The sequence below is a fragment of the Tamandua tetradactyla genome, chromosome 3, assembly GCF_023851605.1.
Source record: "Tamandua tetradactyla isolate mTamTet1 chromosome 3, mTamTet1.pri, whole genome shotgun sequence".
NCBI classification, from domain to species: domain Eukaryota; kingdom Metazoa; phylum Chordata; class Mammalia; order Pilosa; family Myrmecophagidae; genus Tamandua; species Tamandua tetradactyla.
Window position 1 is genome coordinate 143902359 of NC_135329.1, and position 20709 is coordinate 143923067.

Consider the following 20709-nt stretch of genomic DNA (forward strand, 5'->3'; position numbering starts at 1 on the left):
AGTGCGTATAGGAGTCTGACCCACGGCTGCTGCAGCATTCAGGCCCCCTCAGGGAGGTCTCGGACCGCGACTCGGACGCACTGCCTGGCCAACACTGCGGGGGCGGTGGAGACCGCCCAGGCGAGGGGCTGTGGCGCCGGAGGGGCCGCGCGGGCGGAGGCTGGAGCCGCCTGGCGCTGAGTGACTCACAGCGCCGCAGGCTGGCGAACCGCGGGCTGGCTAACCGCGTGCTGGGACACCGGTGGAGGCGGAGCGTGATCCCCTAGCGGCGGCCGGAGCCCAGCGTGCCTATCCTCGCTTCGCCCCACTTCATCGCGTTTGCAGCCTCCTAAAATTCGCTCTCGGATAACCAAGTTCCTAGCCTGGGCCGCGTCGACCTCCCAGCGCGTGACCGACGGAGCCCTGGCACCAAGGAAAAAGTGTGCACGTACAACGAAAACAATAATTTATTTAAATAATCTCTTCATATTGTAAAATCAACATTAAGAGCATGTTGTTTTCATAATAAATAACCCCAAAATACCTTTCAAGAACAAAGACCTTAGGTTAAAATAAAACAAATCCAAATCAGTAGCTTAATTTAACTGAAAAATTTCAAAGGGAAAAATTAAAACGAGGGTGTTTCTGAGGTCACTGCTAAGTTGCAGTTTTCACAACTGGGGGTTTACAAAAAAATGTCTGAAAAGCTGAGTATTTTTATACAAATAAATCGGTGGGAAAATCTGTACAGACCCTTATTTACAAACTCTGTGTCGAAGTCCAGGCTAATAGTCCTGGATAGGTTTTAAAAAAGATAATTTAAACACATTTTTTTTGCAATGTCCACATATTAAAAAATCATTTTCCCCAACATCAAAATGAGGTCATCCGCAAAGGCACCTAAACTTTTAAAAAAATAAAAATAAAAAAACTCCACTGGTGATAGATGAGAGCACTATGGGAGAGTTTCTGGGGAGAGCTAACGCAGGGGAAGGGCTGGAGGCTCCGACGGATGCAAATAGCAGGGCAGAAAAAAAGCGGCGGGGCAGCCTGGGTCAAGGGGGCAGGAGGGGGAGGCGGGCAGGCAGGACCCCGGGAGGTCAATAACCGAAGCCGACTAGGGATGAGCCTGAGGGCGGGCGAGGAAAAAGGAGCCTCTCAATGCGCTGGAAGCCTCGCGGGAGGGGGAGGCGTCCCTCTCCGGGACTCAACTCAAGGCCCGGGGCGAGGAAGGCGCCGGACAGCCTAGCCCGGCGGGAAGGGGAGGGGAGGCAAGTTCGAGGCGGGGCTCCAAGCTGCCGAGGCCTGGGACTCAGGTCGGAAATGCGGCGGTGGGGGGGAAGGCCTCACCACGCTGCTGCCATGTTTCGCCCTGTTTGGCCGGGAGGACCCGGGCCTGGGGCTTGCCATCCTGAGCCGCAACCTCGGGGAGGATGGGGTGGCGCCAGCGGGCCAGTAGAAGGGACCCTCTGGCTCTTGGGGACCAGCACCGAGGACAGCTGGTTTCTGCTCTCTCAGTCTCTGGTGCAGTCTTCCTGGGGTTAGAAAATCGTCCCCGCACTCACTGGGGCGCCCCCGCCGCCGTGGTGGTGGTGGTGGTGGTGGTGATGGTGGTGGTGGTGAGGCTGCGGAGTCTGCGTTGGGTGTAGCAGCGGCGCGGCGGCCTGCAGGTGCGAGGCGGAGCCCGAGGCCTGGTGGTACCACGGATAGTTGCCCAGGAAAGCCGAGGCCGCACTGCTCGGGCTGGAGCCTGAGCTACCTGCGCCACTGCCGCCGCTGCTCGGGCCGCCGCCGCCCGCCATCCGCTGCGGCGCGCCGAAGTCCCAGGAGGCGGGCGCCGAGACTGGCGGCGAAGCACAAGGTGGCGACGCGCTGGCCCCCGGGTGCTGCTCCGAGGGGATCTCGCCGCTTTTCCACATTTTCTTGAACTTGGACCGGCGGTTCTGGAACCAGATTTTGACCTTTATGGGCAAGGGACATGAATGTTAGTGGAGGAACCTTGGCATGGGCAGGGGAGGAGAGGAAGAGGAAAAAGAAGGGGGCTAGAGAGGGACACCAAGCACCTAGGGCGGGTTAATAGATCACATGCAGCGGCCTCGCGGGCTCTGATTGTTCCAGCTCCATTGGGAGGTAATCCCCAAAGGTCTCAGACCGTGGGTGTGTGTGTGCGGGGGTGATAGTGACAGCGAGAGAGGGTCGGGAGGACCAGTTATTTTACCCGCTTAATCCGCAGAGCGAAGAAAGACAATTTGGTATCAAGTTTTTGCCCTCACCCCCTCCATCCCTTTCCTTCCCTCCTACGAGGTGGCCTCCAGTGAGATTTCTGTTTCTGGCCTAGGAGCCCGGGTCTCGATATCCTTGAAATTATTTTAAGAAACATTGCAGTGAACTGGCCTGCCCGCCTTCGCAGCGGCGAGCTCCCACCTGAGTCTGGGTGAGGCCCAGGGACGCCGCCAGCTCAGCTCTCTCCGGAAGGGCCAGGTACTGAGTCTTTTGGAAGCGCCGCTGCAGAGCCGCCAGCTGGAAACTGGAGTAAATAGTGCGGGGTTTCCGGACTTTCTTTGGTTTGCCGTTCACTATCCGGATTTCAGGCTCGAGGTCCTCTTTCTCTGCAGCGAAACGTAAACATAAGAGCCTCAGAACCCCGGGGCCCTAAGAATTCCCGTCCTCCTGGAGGACTCGGCAGGGGACTTGGCCGAGCCAGGAGGCGGGTTCTTGGAGAGACTGCGATGTGCCCAGGCGCAACTTCGCCAACCTCGGGCCGGCGCCGCCACAGTACCCAGGAGCTGGACCATCTAGGGAAGGCAAAGACACACGCACGCCAGAAAGAAAGGAGAAGCAGGTGAGAAGGAAATGGGGGTTACCGCGGGGCATACACCGCGTGTCCACTCGCCCCCCGGGTCCCACTAGCTGAGCACCAAGGGACTTACCCGGTGACCCGCTACGGTTCAAAGATGGGGAAGGGCAAAGGGTGCTGAGCGGGCAGGTAACAGGCAAAGTGAAAGGCTAGGGCACAGGGCGGACTACCGCCCCAAACATTTTTATCCTATCCACCCCAGGAACTACGCTGACTTTGGTACGCTTGACGCCAGCATAATACATACCAGGCTCGTTGTTGGCAGGAGACGAACTGGTCCCGTAGGGCGCGTAGGACGTGTAGGCGGTTGTGTAGCCCAAATCGTAGCCGCTCTTGGCGGAGTAAGGGACATTGTTGAGGCCGCTGGCGTGGTACTGGTAGGAACCCATGTGCGCGTAGGGCGATCCCCCACCGCCGCCGCCGCCGCCCGCCGGGTGCTGCTGGTTGGTGTAGTAGCTGCTGTCGGTAGCTGTGGACACCGGGAGGGTGGGCGACTCCTGGGGCTTATGTAGACTGCTGCTGCTGCTGCCGCCGCCGTTGCTGCCTCCGGGTCCGGCGCCGCCGCCGCTCGGGGGCTGCTGGTGCTGGTGGTAAGTGCTGGAGGCCGTGATCTGTGTCGAATGCATATCAGCCACCAGACTGTCAAAGACTCCAGTCATCCTGGCCCGGGATGGGAAAGAGCAAGGGTGGCAGGCGCGCGGGGGTAAGTGAGGCGCCTCCTCCGTTTTTCCCTGTCTCTTCCAGCAGCCAATGTAATTGCGGGGGAGTTGCGGGGGTGGAGGTAGGAAAACAAGAAATGTGACAACGGGCTAGGCGCCTCCTCCTCCAGGGGAAGCGATCACCGTGCACTGCTTGGGATAGCTGCCGCCGGCCGCATCCTCTTTCCGCCTCTGGGCCTACTTGACTCCTTGTCCAACGCGCGCTCGGGCGGGGGGCGGGCAATGGAGAGGGGAGGGGTGGAGGGGCCGGGCCCGGGCTCCGGGAGGAGCGAGCAGGTGAGCAGCCTCGAGCAGCTTTACGATTGTCTGCGGGCGGGCTCCAGCAGGGTGGGCATTTAACACTCGTCACGTGAGCGCGAGCGACGTCACCTAGCAACAGCCAATCCGAAGCGCCGGGCCGCGGGACTGCCGGCTCCCGGGAACGCCCGGTGCGGGGCTGGGGGGGTAGGCGGGTATCCCAGGGCTCGCGTGGCTGCTCAGGCAGCCGCGGGTACGAAAGTCTGCTGAAAGTGAGCTGCGAGGCGAGGGACTGAGGCGGCCGGAGTCCGGCTGGCCGGCGGATGGAGGACTGAAGCGGGGAAAGACGAAGACTGGCATTTCGCTTCAGAGGAAGAAGTTGGTCTCCCATTCCGTTCTGTGTTCAAGTGCCAACCAATTCCATTGATTCGTTCCTTCACGTCCGAGGTCAGTTTTCAAACACATTATTCAAAATAAAGCAGTGCCCAGAGCGGGGCCAGCTCTAGCTCCGTGTTTCCTCTCCGTGTCAGGCACTTTTGTCAAGCCGCTTGGTGCTTGACATAGTCAATTGATTTAAATGATCCACAAATCAACTAATAATACCTCCGTCCTACTTAACCCACCGAGACATTAGGACAATTTATTAGATAACATTTAAGCTATTTTTTGTTTAATTTATATAAACTAAAAGGTATTGCTGCTAATAACATATCTGAAGCCACTTTCCTTTTTACTTTCCTGACACGTCGAGGCTCTGAGTAATTATGTATATTTGATGGCTAATTGATACCCGAAAGTGCTCCTGAGGAATTCTTTCCTGGGATGGAAAGCTAGACCACATGGTTTTCAGAGTCCGTATTAACTCTAAATTCTATGTTCCTACGAAAAAGGACATGGGATAATATTTAGGTGAGAGAATCGTCTCAATACTACGTTTATGAAATCTTAGTAAACTGTCAACAAATATAAACACTTTAATCTCATTTATTTAATGTAATCCTCTTATAGGTTTGCCTTATCATTGCCCTTTCTGGTTTTTCAAAAAAAATCTGAAGTGGCGACCTCCTCTGTATCCCTATAACCTTGCGGTCGGGAACCATGGTTGGCAGCCGTGGACAAACGCCTCTGCTGGACTCCGACGCCTGCTGCGCAGGTCCTGCGGCTGCGCCTGCCTCTTGGCGCCACCTGGTGGGCCTTGTGCTTGGCTGTCGCCTGCTCTGTAGACAGTCTAATCTTGCAGAGGCACAAGCCCCTGAACACTCCCCCCCCCCCAATAGCAAAATAGTAATTAAAACCCACAAAACTGTGCTAGCGCGCGCCATGTGAAGCACCTCTTCCTAAAGACATAACATGTCGCCAAAAGAACTTGTTATACAACCACTTAATGGAAAACAAGTTGATATTTTGAAAAATAGGATCTCTGGTCTTCTTCCTCAGAAACAGCAAGTGTGTAATTAAAACTCCAGCATCCACACAGCTCACCCTCCGCGAAACAGTGAGGCAGGTAATATCGCCTTCGCATCTGCCCGGATTTAGTTTTCAGCCTTCCTTTGGTTAAAGAAGGTTCCTAGGTAGGGAAATCAATGAGCTTTTTTAGAAATGCTTCTTCTCTGTAGGGCTCATCACCACAGGACTCCTTTGCCCTGAAGCTGCACTCTGCCTGTTGCTTTATAGGCCTCAGTTACAAAATTAACCTTGATATTTAATCTTGATTGCCCTTTGATGTCTTGACTACAAATTCCAAGTCTTTCTGCCACCACAGTGGTAGCTGTTTTGAGTTAAGTTGGCCACCATTTTTCCCCCCTTAAAATGAAAATTTAAAACTCGAGTTGCCATAGTCTTGCCTTCTGTACTTTGCTCCTTTGTTCCCATCCCAAGCAGGTCCTCCTGACTTCTGATTTATTTATTTATTAAACATACCCACATACAAACACAAACATTCTTACCATATGATCATTCCATTCTTGATATATAATCAATAACTCACAATATCATCATGTAGTTGCATATTCATCATCATGATCATTTCTTAGAACATTTGCATCAATTTGGAAAAAGAAATAAAGAGAAAACAGAAAAAAATTCATACATACCATACCCCTTACCCCTCCCGTTCATTGATCACTAGGATTTCAATTTACTAAATTTATTTTAACATTTGCTTCCCCTATTATTTGTTTACTTTTAATCCATATGTTTTACTCATCTGTCAATAAGGTAGATAAAAGGAGCGTCAGACTCGAGGTTTTCACAATCACACAGTCACATTGCAAAAGCTATATCATTATACAATCATCTTCAAGAAACATGGCTACTGGAACACAGCTCTACATTTTCAGGCAGTTCCCTCCAGCCTCTCCATTATACCTCAGCTAAAAAGGTGATATCTATTTAATGTGTAAGAATAACCTCCGGGATAACCTCCTGACTTCTTTATGGTGTCAAGTTTGTTGTATTTTATTTCTTTGTAAACCTTCATTCACAAATGAATGGTTTTGACACCCTAAGCCTGGGTGGGCTGAAATCTGGAAAATGGCATCTTCCTGGAAGGAAATATGACTCAGGTCCCTCTTTACCTGGAAAACAAGGGACCATGTGTATATGTAGAAGAAGAGACCCCAAGGCATTGAGCAAGGGGAGGGGGAGAGGGGAAGGGAAGAGAGAGAGAAAGAAGTAGAATCCATAACTGTATTTGTAGACTCAAGTAAAGGCTTGAGGTATTAATTCTGATAATTAGGAGAAAAGTGTGGGTTTGCCAAAATTATCTAAATTCTGCATCACAGTATCCAAGTGATTTCCTCACTGTGGTTTGCAGCCGGAGAGACAGTACTAGAGAGAATTGACATTCTTGTCCACGTTTCAGAGCTGGGTGATGCCCTTCTCTGTAGCAATTTTAGAGTCTGAGAGGAGTGAAGGGAAGGCTCAGACCCAGACTGAGGAATAAGGATGCCTATGTAGAGCCCCTGCCTCCTCCTCCACCTCAGGGCACTCTTTTTCCCTTCTCTGTATCGGGTTTTCTCACTCTCTGCAGGACTATTATTCTGTAGGAACCCCAAGGAGGGAGGGGCATGAAGGGAACTCAGTGTCTGTCCTAGTCTTTCTTTCAGTTCCAAGGGCTGATGCCTTTCTGCTTTGCATTCCTGTCCAGTTGGCTGTCACTGCACACTTTATCTAGTCATAGAGTCTTGCCTCCTCCTCACATAGGGGTCTCTGTCAGCCCTTGCACAGGCAGGGAGGGAATCATTTCCACTGCACAAATGAACACTGAGGCTCCAGGACAGAAACAACCTCCCTTTGAGTTAGGTGCCCCCTATCTACTTGCTAAGCAGTTGCCTTTCTTTGTTGCCATGGTATAAATCACGGAGTATTTCCTGTAAGCCTTAGATGAACAGCTTCGGGTCCCCAGAAGAGGGTGAATGGCCCAGGAGGACAGCTCAGAGTTTCAGGGCTTCCTCTGGCCCAAAGCTCAGCCTTTGTTCCTCTGTTGGGCATCCTCCATTTCACCAAAACCTGGCGGGTAGGGGTAATCTTGGGAGAAGATGCCTTCTGCTGGCAGGAAGTGCAAGCTGGGAGCTGGGGTGCCCTTCATGTTCTGCTGAGACAGGCCCACTCTCACTTGCTTACCCTGCTCAGCCTGACTCGGGGGCCACCCATGCTGCTGCGGAACCGTCTAGCGTTCCTCACTCCACACACTTTCTTTGAGGGTCGCGGGTTTCCAGGGTGCTTGTCTAAGAGGCAGTACCCCTTCTGGTACCATTCCTTGGAGTCCTTGTCTCCAAAGTTGGAGCTTTAGGAGCTTTAGGAGCCTGAGAGCTTATGAATCTCTTTGGGGTTCCTGGCCACCGTTGGGGGAGGATGAGAGTTTAGCTTGTTGAGTCCCTTACTGGCTGATTGCAGTTCTTTTTTCTGTTAGGCTTTTATTTTGAAATAATTCCGAACTACAGGACAACTGAAAATATAACACAAAACCCATACTGGGAACTATATTCGCTGCCCCCCTCCCCCCCAACACCAGTGGCTCTCTCTCCCTTCCTTCCTTCCTTCCTTCCTTCCGTCCGTCCGTCCGTCTAAACATTTGAGAGTAGGCTGTATACATCATGCTCCTTGAACACATACTTCCATGTACATTTTCTAAGAACAAAAACTATTGCACTTACGTAATCATGTTAAGTGCAGTTATGAAGCTCAAGAAATTTAACATTGATATAAAGCTTACAGTCTATCTTCCAATTTTTCATATGTTCCAGTAATGTCCTTTTGAGCCTTTTTTCTTCCCTTATTAGATCCAGTCTAAGATCATGTACTGCATTTAACTGTCACTATCTTTTAGTTACTTCTTAAATTCTAGAAACATATATACAACAGAAACTTTCCCATCTCAACCACTCCCACGCATTCCATTCAGTGGGATTAATCACAGTTACAATGTTGTGCTAACTTCACCACCATCCATTACCAGGACTCTCTCATCACCCAAACAGAAATCCTATGCCCATTATGCATCAACTCCCTGTTTCCTGTCCATCCAACCTACGTTCCACTTTATGTCTTCATGAGTTTGTATATTCTAGGTATTTCATATAAATTAAACCATATTACATCTGTCCCTTTGTGTCTGACTTATTTCACTTAATATGTCTTCAAAGTTCATCTGTTTTGTGGCATATGTCAGAACTTCATTTCTTTTTAAGGTTGAACAATATTCCATTTTATGGATATACTACATTTTGTTTATACATTTATCTGCCGATGATCATTTGGGTTGCTTCCACCTTTTGGCTATTGTGAATAATGCTGCTCTGAACATTGGTATACAAATATTTATCTGAGTTTTGATGGCAGCTTCTTAGGGACACCTCTTGCCTGATAGTGTCAACCTGGATTTCCCTGCCTGGAAGGATTTGGAGAGGCGTCACTTTCCCTCCCCTTCCCCCTCCCCCTTTGGTCCTTAGGAGGATGGGCTCCAGTCTTTGGGGTCTAAATCCTTGGATTATTCTCCTGCATAGATCCAGCAGTAACTGAGAGGACATAATGGAAATACATCGTTTGGGGAAAAAAGCCAGGAAAACTTCCCGGGATGCCAGTTGGGCCTTGGGTCTTGAGATGGCAGGAACCGGTTGTGCAGAATGAGTGGCCCTCTGCTCCTCTGCCCTCGTTGCCTCCAGGTGCCCGGTCCCTTCTGCCTTCCCCCACCCCCACCCCCCTAGCAGCCTGTCAGCTGCAACCTCATTTCTTTTGCCGTCACCTCAGGGGTTCCATCAGATTTTTGTATCATTAGTGGTCTCTGGCTCTTCTTTCTCTCTGGAGTGTGCTTGAGGGTTTCAGTCAATTACTATCCTCCTGCTTACAGTGCCAGTGCCAGGTGCTGGGGTTCCTTCCTCCAGTCACTTATAGTTTAGTGGACAAAGCAGGTATATTACGATAACTAATAATAATGACTAGCATTCATGGAGTGTTTATGAGCCCCAGGCCCTCAAGTCCTTTGCTTTCCTTATGCCATTGATTCCTGGTAAATGTCCCATGAAGCAGGTACCATATTATCCATATTGAGGAAACCAAGGGTTAGAGAGACCGAGTCACTTGCTTAACGATACACAGTAGAGTCCAGACTTGAACTCAGGTCTCAGTCATTACGAGACCGCTGCCACTCGCAGCCAGGTTTCTGGCTTGGGGAGCACAGAAGAAGCGGGCACTGCACCCATTTCTCTTGGGCTTTGTGCTATGACCGCAAGCGTGGAGAGGCAGATGCCAAGCGCATTGGCGGTACCCAGGCTGAACGCGTCCTTCCCGCCTCACACAGCCCGTGAGCAGCTTGTGGGTCTCCGTGAGGACTTGCAGTGAGGTTCAGAGGCCTGGGACGTGAGCAGACTCGGGATTACCTTCGGGAAAGCAGGAGGCGCGTGCCCACTGGAAGGAGTTTCCTCTGGGAGACTAGCAGGCCTGTGGGCACTGGGCGCGGGAGGGATCTTAGGTTGGGTCCGGAGCTTGGTTCCAGTCCTCTCTCCCCGGGAACCCGAGGTTTCCCCCTGCTAAGATTTCGTTCAGTTTACCTTTGCTACCTGCTGGGGAGTAAGTCCAAGGGGCTTGAATGAGAACTAGGACCACCTGGCTAGGTGCAGAAGATCCCGACGGCTCCGCGGCGCTGAGCCCGGGACATGACTGTGGGTCCGAGAGCACAGGCGCTCATACTGAGGGAGAAAGAAACACTTTCTCTTTCAATGGTTGAGTGCTGCCAGATGTTCTGGCCCACGTCGTGAGGGCCACAAATGCTGGTGGAATAAGCTATACAGCCCCCACCCCCATGCCCAAAGCGCCAGAGACCCCGACAATTGGGATGTTCACTTTGAACTTTCAGCAGCACCCACATTGGGTGGTGAAAGGTATCCAGACGAGGGGCTGTCGACAAGATTTTTTTCTTTTCCTTTTTTTTTTTTTAACATGGGCAGGCACCAGGAATCGAACCTGGGTCTCCGGCATGGCAGGCAAGAGCTCTGCCACTGAGCCACCGTTGCCCACCTGACGAGGTTTGTTTTTAAACCTGAACACACACAAATACACAAACTGATCTTTGACTTTCCCTGCCTCGAAGCGCCTCGGCCTCCTGCTCTCTGCAAAACCGTGCCGGTCGAAGCCATTGCAAGGATTGTTTGTGCTGGGGAGCCGCGGTGGGCAGCCCTGCGGGACTGAGTGGGGAGCCGGGAGCTGAAGGTGGCGTTGCTCTTGGAGCCTCTTGCCCCTTTGAGGTCTGTCCGTGCTGCTAGCAGAGAAGGCTGGGGCTCTCAGGTTGAGATGGCAACTCCTCCCACAGGAGCTGCCGGGCAGTAGAAGTTCACAGAGCCTCTTCCGCGGTAGCGTCCCACTGCTGTTTTCAGTTCAGCATGTTTAGGAATGAGCCAGTTTAGGCCTGCTTTCAGATCTTAGACCATACAGAACCATAAGAAATATATGAACTAAGAATAACCTTTTGGGTATGCGATTCCTTTCTTACCGAATATTCTAACCTTGAGTTTTCCTCTCCACTCCCTCTTCCCTTTCATTACACATTGAAGAGTTGTGTCAACTCACAGCTCACATAGCTGCAAAGACTAGATGCTGGCACCTGGAATCAGGAGTCAGACTTTGCTGACATGAGCCATTGCTGTTACTGTGTGATAAAGTACTTAATTTCTCTGTACTTTTACTGTATAAATCTGTAGATTGTGGGTAATAATACGTTCCTCACGTGGTTATTGCATGGGAACATACCATTACATGTTCTCTCCTCTGCTGCGTCTCCTCCATAATTCTTCATTTTCTGGTCTGGGCTATGCAGGTTTTAAGCTGCTGAGGCCTAGGCAGCTTGGGTTGTTGTTCCATTTCTCTCTCCAGGTGGTGGCTGAGCTCAGGGCAGACACTGCCTCCTGGCTCCAGTGGACCAGAGCAGGCCAAGGGATGCAGGCTTGGGGCTTCCAGGCAATGGGTGGTCCCAGGTGTGGTGGGGGTGGGGGAAGCAGAATCCGATGGGCAGGTCGGGGAGCCCAGGGCAGCCAGCAGCACCAAGCTTAGGGAAAAAGGGCATTGGATGACACCCATTCAGTACCCTGGGCAAAGTCCTATGCCAAGCCTCTAGGAGAATCAAACACTATTAAAATCCTAAGATGTTTAAACATGGTTTTACCAATATCTTAGGATAACAAAAGGGAAAAGGTAATAAATATAAAAAGTAACCTTGACTCAGATGGTTAAAAATAATAAACAGGGCGGGCCACGGTGGCTCGCCTGCCATGCCAGAGGACCCGGGTTCGATTCCCGGTGCCTGCCCATGTGAAAAAAAAAAACAAAACAATTTGATCCATTTTTACAAAGCAAACATATGTTTGCATATACTTATGCATATGCATTTTAAATGCATCGAGTCCTAGGAAGGGAATTTGATTCTCTGACAACCACTATCTTACTCTATAATTTTTGAACAAATAATAATATTCCCTTTTATTAAGACAGGATGTAGTGAGCAGGACTAAGCTGCCCAGCGGGACCGTCATTTCTCTGTGAATAACTTGCTGGATTCCTCCCAACCTCCCCATTTTCAAAGAGGTGAGCACAAGGAGCCCAGGTCTGCCACGTATGGAAACGACCTGGAGGCTTGGCTGGAAGATTTATATATCTTCCAGTGATATAATTACGACCCATCCTGATTCAGTTGGCTACAACTTAACTAAAAATATCATCTTCAAAAGGTCCTATTTACAATGGGTTCATACCCATAGGAACATGATTAGGATTAAGAACATGTTTTTCTGGGTTTCATAATTCAACTTATCACCTTCACTAACAGTGTATGAGAAGGCTCATTTCTCAACAGCCTCACCAGGAATGTGTTTTAGGAATCTTGGACACTTTTTAATATTATAGACTATAAATATTGCCACATTTTAATTTGCATAGCTTTTATTATTAGTGGAGTTGAATGTCTTTACATTGGCCATTTGATTTTCTTCTGTGAATTGCCTCTTTACGTCCTCTACCCATTTTTCTGTTTTTCCTTTTTAAAGAATTTATAGGGAGTCTTATTATTGTTGATTTTAGCACTTTTTTTTTGGGTGCATGGGCCAGAAGTGAACCTGGGTCCGGGCACCTGTGCACTCTTATTTTAGCACTTTGTTAATGATAAATATCCATTTACCATTCCTTACTTCTCTTTTAATTTTGTTTATTTATTTTCCAGGTCATAAATTTAAAGTTTTGAGTGAAGAAATATGTGAATCTTTTCCTTTATGCTTTTCTGAACTTTCAGACCATCCTTATGGATGCTGTTCTTACCCCCAGATTATTAAATTATTTCTCTATATTTTCTTCTAATGCTTTTAGAGTTAAAAATATGGGCTCTGACTAAAAGTATGGACACTAGGCTCAAATTCCAACTTGACCATTTGCTATATTTGTGACATTGGGAAAGTTATTCAATTTCTCTGTGCCCCAATTTAGTAACATATCAGAGTAGCCTTCATCATTTGGACTGGAGATGAATGATTAATGCTGTCTTCCGAAATCTGCTCTTTTGGGGAACATAGCTAGAGCACCATTTCCCAGCCCCCATTGCATTTAGGTGTACTGATGTGACTCAATTTTAGTCAACAGGACATAAGTGGAATTTACTGTAGCATTCCTGGGTTGGAGCCTTTAAGACGGGGTTGAGACATTTTCCTGTTTTCTTCCTCCTTCTACTGGCTGGAATCACTTCAACTATAGAGATAACACATCACTATAAGAATCGCCTAGGGGATCACAGAAGAGAAGTAAGCCATCCTTAATCTTCAACACCTGCCTGGTATTATTATTGGACCAAGAAATAAACTGCCTTTAAAGTATTGACATTTGGGATCTATTTTTAAAACATATAAAGTAGTTTAACTACCATACTAATACAATGACCTTGGAGTCAGAGTGCAATGACCTTGTCAGCAGATTACAGAAAAAGTATCTAGAATATCTTTTATTTGTGAAAACCAGAGATTGAATTGGGAATGGAGAACACTCAAACCTAGGTTCATTTAGTCCACGAATAGAAATAGGTTGTCACAGCTAGTTGTTATCATTAGAAACATAAGTCTTAAAATGATCATTAGTGGGGTTGTGTCAGGTCTAAGCCCAAATCATATGCATTTCTTTATAAAGGTGATGGGTTGCAGAGGTTTTGTCACCCTGCCATGTGGGGCCCTCACCTTCATGTCAGCGTCACTCTTCCTTGGACATATGCTTATTATGCTTAGGAGTTGTCATGGGGTGATAAGCCCACTTCCTAATATAGTCTTTTTTGGATCCACAATACCTAACTAATGAGATGAGCCAAGGCAAAGATAGCACAAAGGGAAGAAGTACCAATTATGAAATAACTTCAGATAGGAAAAAAAAAAAACAGAGAAACCAGAAATTTCTCACTAAATGAACACTAAATGAACTTTCCTTTGAGGAAAGTATAGAAACTACTGTACAGTGAAGGACTTATAATTTCAAGACATTCTTTTTGCTTATTTCCCCAAGCTGAACTTTGTTCTTTTCACTTACATTACCGTAGCTATGATGTACTTTGGTTTCATTTAGAACTGAGCACAATTTCTCTTCACCCTCTAGAAGAGGTTTGACAGCAGGCAGCCATGTCAAGACTTGTATCAGACTGTGTAACTCCCAATGGTCATTTAGGTCTTTCATCTACATCAACCCAATTCATAGTCAAGGTTAACAAATTGTACATATTAGTATAAGGAAGTAATTTTTAAAAAAACAAAATGCATCATAAGGTAAATAACCAAAACCTCAGGGTCTCTATAGAGAGAGGTATTCTGTGAAGGAGGTGGTAGTTTGACTTCACAGTCTGGACTGTTGTACTCCAATAGTTTTACCTTGGGCATTTCTTACCATGTGATTACCTTCCCCTGATGAACTCCGTGGAAGATTGTCTTATACTCTTTTTTCCATTACGCTTTTGACATTTTGACTATCTAACCTTCTTAGTTATCTTAATCCAAAGAGAATCTAGAGGAATCCTAAGATGTTTATACAAGGTTTTACCAATGTCTTAGGATAACAAAAGGGAGAAGGAAATAAATATAAAAAGTAACCTGGACCCAGATGGTTAAAAGCTGTAAATTATCTGTTGATAAGAACCATGTGTATCTTGGATGCATATCCCCATCTCTTAGTTTGCCAGAGTTGCTATCCCAAATATCCCCACTAGGTTGGCTTACACAATGCAAATTTTACTAATGGTTTTGATTCTAGAAATCCAAAATCAAGGTATCAGCAAGTCTTGCTTCTCTATGAAGACTGTAGCATTCTGGTTCTGGCTGCTGGCAACCCTTGGGGTTCCTTGGCTTGTATTTCTGCGTCCTGTCATGGATTTTGTCATGGCAAAGTCCCCTCCTTTCTCTTCCTCCTGCTGACTTCTGGCTTCTAGCTCCTTCCTGTGGTTATCTCTTTTTATAGCCTCCAGTGATTGAGACTAAGATACACCCTCATTCAACTGGGCCACACCTTAACTAAAATTAACACGATCAAGAGGTCCTATTTATAATAGGATCACAACCACAGGGATGTGGATTAACATGAAGGATGTGTTTGTTGGGGTACATCACTCATTGCCACAACTCTTCGCTTAGTGAGTAACTGAATGAAAGAAGTGGCATATAAAAGACTTACCTGAAGGATAAATGAGAGTTAGGTAGGTAAAGAGTTGAGCGAAGAATAATACAAGAAGAAAGAATAGCATGTGTAACATTCTGAGTCTGAAGGAGACATTTGAGGAAATGGAAGGCCAGTTGGGTTGGATCATATTGAGTGAGGAAAGGGATGTGCAAGAAGGTGCTGGAAAGGTAGAAGGGGCTAGATCATTAGGGCCTAATAGATTTTTTGCCTGAGAACAATGGAAAAATTAAGATTAAAAAGAAACTTTTTATTTTGAGATAATTGTAGATTCACATGTAGTTGTAAGAAACAAGAAGGGTCCCATTACCTTTACCTAGTTACTCCCAATGGCAACATCTTGCGAGCTTATAGTATACCACAACCAGGATGTTGACATTGACACTCAATACATAGAACATTTATATTAACACAAGGATCCCTCATGTTGTGCTTTTATACCCATACCAACTTCCTTCTGCCCCACCCTACTTAACTCCTAGCAACCACTAATTTGTTCTCTATTTCTATAATTTTGTCATTTCAAAAATGCTATATAAATGGAATGATATAGTATGTACTGTTTGGAGACTGGCTTTTCTCATTCAGCATAATTCTCTGGAGATTCGTCCAGGTTGTTCCATATATTAATAGTTTATTATTTTTTATTGCTGAGTAGTATTCCATGGTATGTACCACTATGTTTAACATTCATCCACTTGAAGGCATCTAGGATGGTTATGGTTTGGGATCATTATGAATAAAGCTGCTATAAACATTTGTACAGGTTTTTGTGTGAACACATTTTCATTTCTCTGGTATATATGCTCCAAGAGTGGAATTACTGAGTCATATGCTAGTTGCATGTTTAGTTAAAAAAAAAATACCTGCCAACCCAATAAAGACAGCAGAGTGAGAGATTTCAGGGCTCCATGCCCCCATAGAAGCTTTGAGCAACTAGAAAGAACTGGCAGAAACATCTTTCTGAAAACTCCAGAAAACAGTTGGAAGACTGCAGTAATAGGGCAAATGCTGAATAAAAAAAAAAGGCTACTTAACAGCCACAGGTTCTGAGGAAATACAAATGGCTAAAAAGCACATTAAGAGATGCTCATCTTCATTAAATATAAGGGAAATACAATTCCAAACCAATGAGATATCATTTCACATTTACAAGACTGGCTATTATTAAGCAAACAGAAAACTAGAAATGTTGGAGAGAATGTGGAGTAATCGGAACACTTATTCACTACTTGTGGAAATGTATAATGGTACAGCCCCTATGGAAGACAGTTTGGTGTTTCCTTAGAAAGCTAAATACAGAATTGCCCTATGACTCAGCAATACCAATACTTGGTATATACCCAGAAGAGCTAAAAGAAGTAATACTAACAGACGTTTGTTCACTGATGTTCATGGTGGCACTATTCATGATTGCCAAAAGATGGGAACAATCCAAATGCCCATCAACAGATGAGTAGATAAACAAAATGTGATATATACACATGATGTAATAGTATACAGCAGGACAAATAAAGTTCTGAAGCATATGACAACATGGATGAACCTAAAGGATATAATACTGAGTGAAATAAGCCAGATACAAAAGGATAGATATAGTATGATTTCACTATTGTGACTCTGGTAAAGAGAGCAAACTCCAAATCATTTGGCTCAGGAAGAAAATCTGTACTCATATATAGCAATGAAGTAGGTGTTGCATCTCTGTAGCTAGAGTATGCAAATGATTTCACAAGCGACAGCTTCCATATGTTTCACAGTTTTAACATTGACCATTCAAAATAAAGAAAAGAAGAAAAAAAAAGCCATAGGTTCTCATAGTGTCCTGGTTGGCACCTCCTCACCAGCTTGGTGTGTGTCCATGCTCTCAGTGTACATCCCTGGTCCAGATTCCAGAGCAAGCAGAGTAACCCTTGTGCACATACTGGGAGCACATACATCTGGTCCAATCTGGTGGTAGCCTGAGGGGCTTTTCATTCCAGACCTTGCCCTGGGTAAAGAGGCTCACAGAGCTCTCAAACAGAGTACTGTGGGAGAGTAGTCAAGTGGCTGTCTGGGACAAGGGATTATTGGCTATAAAACATACAGTGTAGTGCTCAGTCTGTGGAGAAATGCTTCCTAAGGAAGAGGGGACATTTTTTCCACACAGGGAAATTACTATGGCCAAATGCACATGTTCAAGATGAGATGCATGTGCAGAATGGACCAAGAAGGCCCCTAGGTTTGGCCTGGATCTATTCTCTAAACTCTTGTTTGGATAATCCCTGAAGGAGAGCATTTGCACAGATCAATCTGGAAAGACTGAGAAAGGTGTTTTCTTTCTTCCCTCCCCCTCCCCCTGCTCCTCCTCCTTCTTTTTTGTTAGCTCCTGGCATTACAGGAAAACTCTGTCATAGCACTAGCTACATATAAGCTTAAGGAATAGATGCCTTAGAGTCTAAATCCCAGCCATAACAGAGTAAGTTATCAAAATGTCCATGTTACAACAAAACATTACAAAACATTCAAAGGAGCAGTTAGCAATGGCCCAGGTAAAGGAGAAGGTTAAAGCATTAGAAACCATCAAAGAGGAGGACCAGACAAGGACTTAAAAAAAAATGGTCCTAAATATGCTCAAAGAGCTCAAGGATACATGGACAAAGAACTAAAGGAAATCAAGAAAACGATATATGAGGACAAAGAGAGTATCAACAGAGAGATGGAAGTTATATAAAGGAACCAAAACAGAGCTGAATACCACAGTAACAGACATTAAAATTCCCTAGAGGGGTTCAACAGCAAGTGGAGCTGTCAGAAGAAAGAATCAGTGAACTTGAAGATGAGGCAATTGAAATAATTCAGTTTAAGAAGCAGAAGGAAGAAGAAAAGTGAACAGAGTCTGAGGAAACTGTGGGACATCAAGTATTCTAATATAGGTATTGTGAGAGTCCCAGAAGGAGAGGAGAGAAAGGGGCAGAGAGAATATTCAAAGAAATAATGGCTGAAAACTTCCAAATTTAGTGAAAAACATGATTATTCACATCCAAGATGCTCAATGAATGCCAAACAAGATAAACCCAAATAGATCTACACCATGGCATGTTATATTCACACTGTCAAATACCAAAGATAAAGAGAGAATTCTGAAAGCCTTAAGAGAGAAGCAGCATGGTATTTACAAGCAAGTCTCTATAAGATTAAAATGCTGACTTCTCATCAGAAACCATGGAGGTAAGGCGACAGTGGGATGACATATTTAACGTGCTGAAGGCAAAAAATTGCCAACCACTGATTTTGTATCGGGCAAAACTGTCTTTCAAAAATGAGGGAGATCAAATGGCAAGCAGTGGTGGCAGCGTGAAGTGCAGCAGATGTTTCCCTGGTTCCAGACTCCAGCGGCCAGATAATGAAACCTTCCCTGCAATGGATCATTAATAGCCACTGCTTTGTCAGAGAGAAAGAGGAAGATAAATCCCATGGTAGCTTTAGCAGCAAGAGTTCCAGTATCTCCCTTAATTGTAGTATAACGTAGGTTCAGGGTCTCTGTGGTGCTCCAGATGTCCCCACCCCTGAAGATCCCAGATGGTAAGTGAATAGAGAGATCACAATCTTTCAGCTAATTTATTTTACTCTGATAATTGGGTGGATGTAACAGAGGAACAAATATCTAATAACAAGATGAGAATTCTTAATGTCCAGTCTGGGATCTCAGATGCCAAACATGCCAACTGGAGAGTGGTACTGAACAGCACCAGCCTCTTCACTGAGATCCCAGGCAGGGCTCTGCCCAAGAGCAGCAAATATAGTTTTGCACCTCTTATCTGTAGTTTGCCAAAACAGCAGCTCTACATTGATCAGGTCTTTGCTTCCACAGAAACCGATATGACAGAGTGCCCTGCTCCACACCTTCAGCTTTTGGAGCTTTGAGATTGTGAGGCCAGGGTGGGGTGGTTTGAAGTTGAATGTACCAGAAAAACAGGTTCTTAAAGTTAATCCATTCTTGTGGGTGTGAACCTGTTGTAAGTAGGAACTTTTAATGATACTACTTCATTTAGGGTGTAATCCACCTCAGTCAGGATGGGTCTTACTCCTATTGCTGGAGTCCTTGTAAGTGGAATGAACTTCACAGCGAGAGAAAAAAGCCACAGAAGCAAAAAGCTGAAATCAACAAAACCCAGAAGAGAAGGGAGAGACCAGCAACCATATTCTTTGCAATGTGACAGAGGAGCGAGAAGGATCACTAGTAGCCAGTCTTCAGGAAGAAAGCAGCACCTTGATATCTTGATTTGGATATTTTTCCAGCTTCAAAATGATGAACAAATAAATTCTCATTATTTAACCTGACCCATTTCATGATATTTACTTTTAGCAGCCTAGGAAACTAAAACACGAGTCAAACTCTTGACCCCGAGAGACCCAACACTTGCTTCATGGCCAACAAGTTTGAGATTCCTCGGCAGAGGAGGAGTATGGGTGACATACATATCCTTAGAGCTTTGCTCTTGTCTTCAAAGGAGTCTAGAGATGGCATCTTCAATGGCATCATTTGAGTGTTGTGCTTTGTTGGAGATGTGACCAGTGGCAATGCTAGTAGGATGTTGACACAGATTTGTTCATCTCTTCTCAGTCTGTCCACTTGCAATTGTGCAAATAAATACACACTCCAAATTAGCAGTGCATTTCTTGACATTCAATATTGTGTTTATGATACTGAAGTATTTACTTTAATTCTAAATAAAATTTTGTATTTTACCTTTTTTTTTTTTGCTGGTTTAAAATGTTTAAGAGGAGTGGGCCATGGTGGCTTAGTAGGCAGAGTTCTTACCTGCCATGCTGGAGACCTGGGTTTGATTCCCAGTGCCTGCCCATGCAAAACAAAAAAATTTAAGAGTGTGGTGCAATGGTGGCACAGTAGCAGAATTTTCACCTGCCATGTCGGAGACCCAGGTTTGATTCCTGGAGCCTGCCCATCCCCCACCTCCAAATGATTATCCTTATACTCCTTATGGAATATAAGGAAAAATTTCTTATTTGCAGTATTTTGGAAACAGTTTTAGGCCTAAGTTCACTTAACTTGGAAAGAGAGGTATTATTCTGCCCTTTATTGCTTTCAAAAGTCAAAATAAAAGTGATCACACATCCAAAAAAAACTAAGGGAGAGATTAAGATATTTACAGATAAACAAAAGCTGAGAGGAGTTCATCACCACTAGACAGGCTCTATAAGCAATGCTAAAGAGAGTTCTTCAGATTGAAAGAAAAGGACAATAGTCAATAGACTGAAGCTGTGGGAAGGAATCTAAGGTGAGGGTAATGACATGGGTAAAAATAAGTGCCATGTTTTTCTATTTTTGGCTTGTAACTCTACTTTTTATTTCCCATAGGATCTAAGAGGTAAATGTATAAAAGGTAATGGTAAATAAATGGCTTGGGACCTATAATATATAACCATGTAATTTGTGATAAGAACTACATAAAGGTGGGGGGATGGAGGGGTATAGGAATATAGTATGCGTATACTATTGAAGTTAAGTTGGTACCAAAAAAAACTATTGTTATAGATTTAGGATGTTAAATTTATACTCCATTGTAAATACAAAGAAAATATATGAGAATATGCAAGCTTATAGAGATATAAATTAGAGTACAGATTGCCAGGACAGGGGCTAGGGGTTGGGGGTCTTAATGTATACTGGGTATAGGGTTTGAAAGAGGGGGGAGTTTTAGTAAAAGAAGGTGGTGAGGGCATTGCAATATT

At 45.7% G+C, this 20709-nt stretch overlaps 1 protein-coding gene and 1 pseudogene across 1 annotated transcript; one reads left to right on the top strand and one right to left on the bottom strand.

The window, feature by feature from the left end:
• Nucleotides 1-428: 428 nt before the first annotated feature.
• Nucleotides 429-3724, bottom strand: DLX2 (distal-less homeobox 2). Its single transcript, XM_077151956.1, has 3 exons — nucleotides 3084-3724; nucleotides 2404-2588; nucleotides 429-1940 (listed from the first exon to the last, which is right to left on the bottom strand). Exons 1-3 carry the CDS (start codon nucleotides 3493-3495, stop codon nucleotides 1521-1523), a joined length of 1017 nt encoding a protein of 338 aa, XP_077008071.1. The 5' UTR covers nucleotides 3496-3724; the 3' UTR covers nucleotides 429-1520.
• A 14634-nt stretch (nucleotides 3725-18358) lies between these two features.
• Nucleotides 18359-19502, top strand: LOC143676803 (ornithine decarboxylase antizyme 1 pseudogene; annotated as a pseudogene).
• The last annotated feature ends 1207 nt before the right edge of the window (nucleotides 19503-20709 follow it).

Coding starts and splice junctions, on each gene's coding strand:
- DLX2 (XM_077151956.1), bottom strand. CDS start 3,495: ATGACTGGAGTCTTTGACAGTCTGGTGGCTGATATGCATTCGACACAG. Junction 2,589..3,083: donor TCCTGCCAACAACGAGCCTG/GTATGTATTATG, acceptor GTTTCGCTGCAG/AGAAAGAGGACCTCGAGCCT. Junction 1,941..2,403: donor TGGGCCTCACCCAGACTCAG/GTGGGAGCTCGC, acceptor TTGCCCATAAAG/GTCAAAATCTGGTTCCAGAA.